Source organism: Formica exsecta, unplaced genomic scaffold (genome assembly GCF_003651465.1).
Source record: "Formica exsecta isolate Colony F162 unplaced genomic scaffold, ASM365146v1 scaffold826, whole genome shotgun sequence".
NCBI classification, from domain to species: Eukaryota; Metazoa; Arthropoda; class Insecta; order Hymenoptera; family Formicidae; genus Formica; species Formica exsecta.
In genome coordinates, this window is record NW_021853596.1 from 531576 (window position 1) to 541032 (window position 9457).

Here is a 9457-nt window from a genome sequence, read left to right on the forward strand (position 1 = left end):
TATTTTGTTAATATAATTTTATATTTGATTTCACAAATATATATATATATATATATATTTTTTTTTTTCGTCAGTTTTTAATAAAACGTAAATTTTTTATAAAACTAGTCACTTTTCGATAATAACTCACTTATAAAACTCCGAAGCATCTATGTAACTCTGCGTGGTGACGGATTTGAGCGCGCTGAAGATTCTCTCGCCGGTGGTCGGGCTGCTCTTCTTAGGGATCTCCTGCGGTGGATCTGGTGGCGCGGGTGGCGGCGGTATCGGACTCGAGGCCGATTCGCTCGTGATCTTCGTCTCGTCTTCGATCGATCCCTGCATCGCGTTCGCGAACAATATCGATTCCCGACTCGAATAGGCTTGGAGTTCGTTCACGGGCTCGTAGACGGGAAAATCGGGCAGACTTTGAATATACTGCGAGACTCGTTGGAGGTCTTGCGACTTGGATAAAGCGCCGTGAAAGATGTACGGATCGACATCCTCCTGATGATCAGAAACGGTGCTTTTGAACGGAGTCATCTCGATATTCTGCATGTCGCTGTTTTTCCGATTGTGATCGCGGTTTAGCTCGTCGCTGTTCTGAAGCATCTTGGATACGGTTTGAGGTCCGTATATCGATTCCATGATCATCTGACTGGCTGCATTTGACGAATTTGTCGCGCTCAAGCTATTCGGTAACCCTCTCGAGTCAGTCCTCGCGTATGACCGCACGACATGATTCCTCTGGACGATTTCGTAGTCGCCGTAATTCCGATTGACATCCTCGCTGTCCAAGCGGCTGTCTAAGGAATGGTTCATCCCGTACCTAAGCCGCGCCGGATCTTTGGAAGGATGCTCAAATTGTCTGTAAAGTCAACGTCAAAAAAGATTGAATAAAAGCGGCTTTATGGCTTCAGCACACATTTACATATCTCAATATTTTAAATATAAATCAGTAAGGTTTTACACACAATTATATATAAAAGATTTCATAATTTTTATTATATATCGTATACCTGATAGATCTGGAATCCACATGGTTTTGTTCGGTATAAGGCGTCATCTGAATGTTTTCTGCTATCGTTTTCGGATCGTCGAACAAGAAGGCGGAATGTTCGATCGACGGCGGGAAGGGGCCGTGATTCTTCGGTGGCTCGCTCTGAAAGAGAAACACGGACGGACCGGTGGCTCTCGATCGTATCGATCCTCTCTGCAACGACGGCGGCGGCGTCAGCGGACCCGGACCGGCCTCGTGCATCTTCAGGTAGTCGACGGTGCTCGGCGTCTGAAGTGGCGACGGCCTCGGACGAGCGGTCGGTCGTGGTTGAGGAGCTGGTCGTAGCGGTTGTGGCGGTATCGTGCTGTTGCCGAGGGGCGGATGTAAATCCCTGTCGACAGCCTCAAATCTGTATAATAGTATGTGAGTGGTATAATATATTCTACACGCGTAGAGTGAGGCATGTGTATGTGTGTGTGCGCGCGCGCGTGTGTATGTGTGTGAATGAATATAAAAATAAATATAAAATATTTCAGAATTCTCGGCTTTTTATAAATTTCAATTTGATTTAGTTTTACTTTATCAAGAATATATATGTGAATGCAAAGAGAAATTTTTTTTAAGATATAGTAGAGTAGAATATTTTTTATTTTTTAGGATATTTATGTGTGTATTTAGAATATTTTAATTTTGCTTGATTTTTGACTGAAAATAGATACAATCGAGGACTTAATTAATCGAAGAAAGCTGTAAAGTATTTAAGATTTTTTTGCGAAAAATGATTTATTTATTAGCTGTCGACAGCTTTCAGTTTGCAATAACAATGAGTGATAAAGATAGAATATTCTAATTTGATTTAATTAATTTCTTCAAAGGTACAAATGTGTGTGTGTGTGTGTGTGCTTGCATAAAATATTTTGTCGGAGCTTAATATCAGCAGCAGAAAGATATTTCAAATTATTTTTAATCGAAAGAAAAAACTTTTTCTTCCGGGAACTTGTTTAAACATCTTCTCGCTTAAGATCTTCTCCAAAGTCATGCTGAATTTCTTTTTCTTGTGTTCACGCTTTTCCAGTCATATATACCAATATCATAAAATTGTGCGAAGATTTAATTATCGAATCGGTCGCATACCTGGTAAAGGCGCCTTGCGCATCTAGCCGGAGGTCGCTATCGCTATGCAGGAGATGTTGAGAGGTATTCCCAGTTTGACGATATAGGCCTGGTATTGTCTGGGCGGTCGGATGCTGAGCCTTCACCAATCCCACCTTCAAATAGTGTCATCGTTAGAAATTGTGATACAAAGTGATATGATAAAGCGAGACTACTGAAGAAAATTTTAAAGTTTCTAAATAAGAAAATTCGCATTTAATCAAAATCGGTTTAAAATATTGACATAATTATCGCACAAGAGTATAGTTTCATAAATAATATAATTATCAGATTAGAGAAAAAAATATTAAAAAATCTCTAGATAGATTCGATCAGTTTTATCAATTTCATCTTAAAACGGAGAAAAGAATTTGTGCCGAGTAATCATGTAAATCAATATCTTTCCGATGATATAACTGTGAGCTACACACGAAGAGCAATAAAAGCTTCCTGGTGGAATTCACGAATGTATAACTTAACTTATGTTTTTCGAGAATACACATTACCTTTTCCTCCCGCGGTGCCCAAAGCCAAGAAAGCCTCTGTCTCCATTCCTCGCAGACGCTCCAGACATTCCTCGTGCCAAATTGCCATCCGATGCAATATCTACGAGATTGACGCGACTACAGAAGCTAAGCGCTAATTATGCCTATGCCACAAGATAATGGGCTTGTTCAAGATCGTAACTCGGAAATATCGGAGACAGCGTAATAGAGCAAAGGGCGAAATGCGATAGTCCGAGTCGATTGATTGTCCGATTTGTTTATAAGGTGTTAAATTTGCAATATTAATTAGATTTATTAGATTTATTGAATTTATTAGAATTATTAGATTTATTACATTTATTAAACAAACTTGATAATAAAATTATATGCTAATTTTTTAAGCATCAATTTTAAACGTGCGAATATATTTGAATGTTCGTTTGCATGTCACATTTTGTGAAATATTTTATGAATTTTCTATATAATTTCCTAATTATGAAGAGCGTTATATAAATAAATTAATTTAGTAAATAAATAAATAATTTCTTTGCATTTCTTCTTGTTTTATATTTGTTGTTGCATAGGATAATTCTTAGCATGTAATAAGAGTGTTTTTAAACGTTAATTCAAGACATGTGTACGTTAATTAAATAAATTACTTGTGTAAAATTTACTTCACACATTTCCTAATCGCATTTACTATATCATTTTATTCCACAACATAATAATCGAGTTATGTTTATTCGTGAAACAATTATATGAACTAAAGGTAACTAACATTTAATTGTTCTCCCTGTAATGTTACTCTCGGGCGAAACAAGTCTCGATTTATTATCCCGGAAAAGAATGGATCAAACTTGTGGTCTCTTGGACAGATACTGAATTGCTAGTGCAATAATTACTCGCTATGAATGATGGTTTCACCTGTTGCATGCATTAACGCGTTTAACAATATCTAGGGTGCATTATTATATTCTTGCGTCTCTTCGTCAAAAATGAAGGAAAAATCATTCGAGAAGGATTGAAAAGCCTAAAGACCTTAGAGTCGCTTTTCATTTCTCGACCGTATATCTTCTTTAAGTAATCCACAAGAAAATCCTTAAAAAATCGACTATAAGTATATGGCCCTTGATTGGCTAACAGTTTTTATTTTGAAAATTGAATTTTATGTGGTGTTATAGAATTTTATTTCACTACACGCGGCGCGAATCTCGATATCATAATTACCTTCTGCAAAGAACAAGTGTAGCTCCGGCAGCGATGACGATGACCAAAACTACTCCGAGACCGGTGATAGCCCAGCCCATTGTTGCGAATGCTAAATCCGATAAATCTTACAAGCAGAGCCTAAAACATACAAGGATAAATTCGTCAAGACAATGTTATTCGATTACACATTCAAGAAACGATCGAAACCTATTTATCTTTCATCATTATTTGATATGCAATTACGGATGCAAAAATATTCGCCGTAAATCTACAATACTTAATTACATGTAAGCGTATGTGTGTGTATATGTATGGCATACATATGATTATAAAATAATATACGGAATAATATTAAAATAATATAGAAGAAGATTTTATTTGAGGAATAAAATGTTTCCTCTAAATGCATGGTTGATTTGAATACACGTACGTGGCTGGAATCGATCGACCACAGATTTGACAGAGGAACACCAAGTACTGAGTATAAGCAGGGATGTTAAAGAGGGAATGGTGTGCCCCTACAAAGTAGCACTTTTGTTCTTTCGCTACTCTTTCTCTTAGCGGGAACAATAGTAGCAATTAACAGCGCGTAAGATTTCAGCCCGAGATTCAGGAGAAAGCAAAGGGGATTCTGAAGTACATCTATTCAATATAGTTGCTTTCTCCTTCGTCCTTTTTAACGAAAGAAAGGCTAAAGAAGATCTGTAAGATACCTCGGGAGAACTTATCTTTAATTTAGCATCTAAAAATCGATTGCTTCTTTTCCCTCAACAAAAATATAAAATATCTTCTCATATAATATCTTGATTTCACGAATATCGTGAATACCTTTAATGTTGTTATATACATATACAATGCGTATGTGAAAATATTATTGTTACTCTTGAATAAAGAGCAACAACGGCAATGACTAGAGAAAGTGGGTCAGCCAAGAGCTAGACCATTACATGCTAGTTACATTTATGTCACTGTGTCAAGGTAGCCGAGATTTTTAAAATCTCTCGAGTTAAACGCGTTGTGCTTGTAGATATTTGACAAAATACAAATATTATATTTTATATCAATTCATATACAGAATATTTCACACATACTTAAACATTATTATTTATATAATTAAAATGTCGTCAAAATGAATATAAATCAAAAACAAAAATTAAATACCCATGTATCTTTTATATGCACCAATTTTTTCGCACAATTCTTTCGGCAAGATGTAATTCTTAAATTAAGTCTTACCTTGGAATTATAAAAAAAATTAATTCCTATATATATGAAATAAATATTACATAAAATGTTTTTACGGACTGTTCCGTGTTTCTTACAAAATGTAGAAAGATTATATTTATTTAAAAATGTGTACAAATAACTCTACAAAAAATATGGAAAAATTTTATAAACATCCCGATTTATTTATTTTTTTTATCTACCATAGATAGACGTTAAATATATTCTAACAATAAGTATGTTTGTTAAGAGTAATCTAAAGCCAAATTTCATACGAAATACATTATATACACATATTTCCGTCTTCTCATTATTACCAATAGTTCGTAAAGTTGCAGAATCGAACTTGACGAGCTGTCATTTATAATTCACACGTGTAAATCATTTGGTAGAAACGTCCGTTACCTTGGAAGTTTTTACCTCGTGACGCATTTAAATTGGATTTATGATCTTCTGTTAAAGAATGAAATCGGATTTTGTAACCAAGCATCGCGTAAATATCCGTATAAATTTATTTTCAATCAACAGTCAGCTCACGCTCAATAATACACCCGTGTATAATAAACTAAGACAATAAGTTGATTAATGTCTCATAAAATCCAATCGCCGACGTGATATATAGTTGCTAATGCGGCTTCTGTACTTCTCTACGTTCGCTTTTAAGTGGTAGATTCCGATAAGCTTTGAATTTTCTCTGTGTTGTCTGATCCATATTTATGAGACACTGTAAATTCACAATCGCGCTGCAAAGAACACAATGCGCCGCATCCATAGTTTCTAATTTACCCCTATCTCATATACTGAATCCCCGTAATGTGCCCGACAGTTTTTATATATGTAATTTTCATAGCGGTTTTTATACACATACACATACGTATTAGCAAAAATTTGCGCTGAAAAAATTTATACTCACATTAAAATTAACACACAATTTGGACAATTTAACGATATTAGATTCATAATATACATTAGAAAAAAAGGACCGATAAAATAGGCATTTGCTAAATGTTTTCTTACTTTTTCCGTTATATAAATATTTCACATGCCCGGCATACCGTAAGTGTTTTCCGTTTTATCAACGGTTAAACCTGATTTAAATTTACACTATAAGGATGGTATATCGGGACGAGGAGAGGCAGAGGAAAGAAAATAAAATATTGAAGTCTATCGCAAAGTACTCTCGTCTGCGTCGCATACATCGGAAAGTGCCCGAGGGAACTAGGGATGTAGATTAAATATTTGCCGGATATTTGACTAATACACGCTTGACTTCTCAAATCAAATATCCTCACTAAATGATTTTTTTATTAAGTTTATCGGAATTGCATTGTCCATTATGTGTAGTTCTGTCTACATATAGAAGAACTTTATCGAAACGGTAATATATTATTAATTCTGTTGGTTCTGTTTTCAAAGTTACGTATTTTCGAGAAAATTATTATTGCTTCAAATGCGCGCGCTTCTCTCTCTCTCTTTCTTCGAATATTAAAAACTATAAATTATAATATTTGCTCATCTCAAGTTTAATGGCAGATTCATTGATATGCGAATTCTTTCATAGAAAACATCGAGAAACCAATAATTTTGCAGTAAGCGACTAAAGACAAAGTATCTTCAGTGAACTTTAGTAAAGTTTCAGGACGTAGGCGTAGCAAAATATAGGAGTACTTTTAGTTATCATTTTAAGAAGATCTTAAGAGAGAATTTTAATTCGAAGTTTAATCATCAAGATGCGAAGAGATAAAAATTAAAAAATTGAAGACGATGATTTTTTCCTTGACATTTTCGCCAAGAGAAGATCGATCTTAAGTATTTCAAAAAATTTATCCGTACATAATAAGGTCACGGATTGCGAAAGATATTAATTATGATCATGTAATTGTTTTTTCGCCAAAACTGCCTCGCAGGTATGAATGGAGACTGTGTATAATTATACATTGTGTATATATAAATTTCGTTTTAAATAAAGTCAACAAGCTTAGTAGATTCTAAACTCTTGTATATCCTTGCTTGTCAATCAATTTTAGATGCTGGCGGATCGTTTGCACTTGGTATGTCACCTGGCCATCGATCTGCTCGTCATTCTCCAAAAATTAGAAGAAACGCATTGCTCCGCGAAAATTAACGAGGTTACAATCTTGCGGGTTACTGGGTCACCCGTTAGGCGAATTTAATATGGCTTTGGATCGCGTGGAATTTCGAGACTGCCGCGCATTCTCGACTCACTCCTCTCGTGAGAGAGTTTTCCTCCTTCCGCCGTTATCCGGAGATAAGAACAGCCTCAAAGGAGGGAAGGAAATTGTTCGAGAGAAGGAGGAGAAGAGGGATAGCTGCTGGAGCACGAGAAAGGAGGAGAGAGTTCGCGAAAGAGCAGAAATCTACAATAGAACGCGCACCAAGAGCTTCTTTTTTTCCTTTGTCCTGCTTCGCATCCTCCCTTTTGTACGCAAACCGAATGGACGAATGTCAGAGGAGCGTGGAAAAGAAGTCCCCGAGGAACCTCCCTCTGTTATAACTGCAAGGCTAACCCCGGGAAAGAATTTTCCTCCCAGAGGAAAAAGAACCAACTTCGATATATTACCATCACATGTCCGTTAAATATTTAAACAAAAAAGATATTACGCTTCATATATGTTATATTTGTCGACCGCCATGCTTGCATTATGACCTAATACCATAAATAAACTATTAATTACCTTAGTTAACTATTAATCGTGATAAAATGAAATAATAATTAATAATTTAGATGCACGATCGATGTAAAGTTCTATCGAAGTAACAAATCTAATTTCAGCGAAAAGGGATTGTCAGCGACAGACATTATTTCATCAAAATTCATCACGAAATGTAATCTTCGTATCGATTTTTACATTATATAACATCAATACATTAAACTAACTTGTACACGTTGTATACGTCAACAGTAAAAAATATTGACATGAATTAAAATGTGAATTAAATCGATTATAGCAAACAAAAGATTAATCAGCCTCTCTTTGCGGAATAAATTGAAAAAATTAATTACAGGGAAAATATAATCCACAAATGTGAACAAAGATATTATCGTCAAGAACATTTGCATCTTGTTCGTAATATCCTTTACGAGAGGTCTAATAATAGATCTATTGCGAGAGCTTCGTTTCTATTTCCGAAGAGCTGATCCTTTTATAACACATACGCCAACGCATGCCTCTGCGATGATCGAGTCAATCAATTTTTTTTTTTTCACCCTCGCCAACCGTTTCCTCATTCCATTTACTTCCGGTGAGAGAGCAGTCTGCGCGCGCGTGTAAATACTCGCAATTCCATCTTTCCATGCGTTTTCCTCAAATCTCTCGGGCCTAAAACGGGGCGGAAATCAATGGCTGAGACAAACCCCTATTCGATTTTCGAGATGGTCGCGGCTCATCGGAGTCTGGTGAGCCATGCAACACGTTCGCGCACACATGCAAGGATTATCTATATGTCGATGCTAGCTGTGTTCCAAAGAGTAGTAGTAAATGACTATGGTCGCAGCTAGCAGGGCAACGTAATCAGATTTGCAAGAGAGCGATGGATTCCATCAGCGCTTCCATCTTCGTCTCTCCCTGTCTTTCTCTTCCTCTCTCATTCTCTGTATGTCTGAATTTCTGTTCTCTCTTTCTCTCTCTCTCTTTGTCTTTCTAGACATCATCCATTTTTCAATTTACTTGTCGCATTTGTAGTAGCAAAAGGTAATTGCGCGAACGACAAACGAATTTTTTTTAAACACTGCACTTTGAAAGATTTACACATGTACAAGCGAGTAAAATAATAATCATTATTTCGAATAGCGTCGTATTTATCTTGAAACAAGAGAATTTTTGAATAAAGTGAAACGTTATCCAGTGAAAAATACACTATCGTGAAATTCTGAATTATACAACTTGATATTCTCTCTCTTCGCCTCTCCCTCTCCCTCCCTCTCTCTCTCTCTCTCTCTATTTCTCTTTCAGCGTGGTCTTATGCCATAAGTCAAGCAAATTAGCTACGACGAAAAGATCGATCCGTCGTTTCACCTTCGCTTAAAAATGCCCACGCAAGCATAAGATAGATCAAAACTTGCAAAAAATAATGCAATTATCGCCATGACATCATTAGAAGAGATCGGTTTGTACAACAGAGGGAGAAACACATCGACGTTTTTATAATTCTCTCTTGTTGCGAGATAAGTCTTATATCTTTATATAAATAATATATAAAATAGTGTTTTTCATTTAATATTTTATCTATAGCCACACAAGCTTGACTTCTCGCGTTTTTTACGTCCTAAATCCGTTGTCAAGAACACGCAAGCAATGTAAGCATACATAAGTACAACGTGGCCTTCTTCGCGCCAAGCTAAAGCTTTTATTGCCGGTCCGTCGACCCCCCCCCCCTCCCTCCCCCC

The 9457-nt window shown here is 36.2% G+C and overlaps 1 protein-coding gene across 3 annotated transcripts in view; it reads right to left on the minus strand.

Annotated features, from left to right (window-relative positions):
* The window catches only part of LOC115244606, a 62594-nt gene that overhangs the window by 9496 nt on the left and 43641 nt on the right, over positions 1 to 9457 (minus strand). For 2 of the 3 annotated variants that reach the window (XM_029822392.1, XM_029822391.1), the window contains exons 2-6: positions 3844 to 3963; positions 2638 to 2737; positions 2114 to 2247; positions 999 to 1388; positions 131 to 847 (exon numbers count right to left, since the gene is read on the minus strand). In XM_029822392.1, the coding sequence (XP_029678252.1) occupies positions 131 to 847; positions 999 to 1388; positions 2114 to 2247; positions 2638 to 2737; positions 3844 to 3923 (1421 nt within the window). In that variant the 5' untranslated portion in view covers positions 3924 to 3963. The remainder of the gene's footprint in view (positions 1 to 130; positions 848 to 998; positions 1389 to 2113; positions 2248 to 2637; positions 2738 to 3843; positions 3964 to 9457) is intronic. The other variant, XM_029822393.1, reaches the window with a different exon arrangement.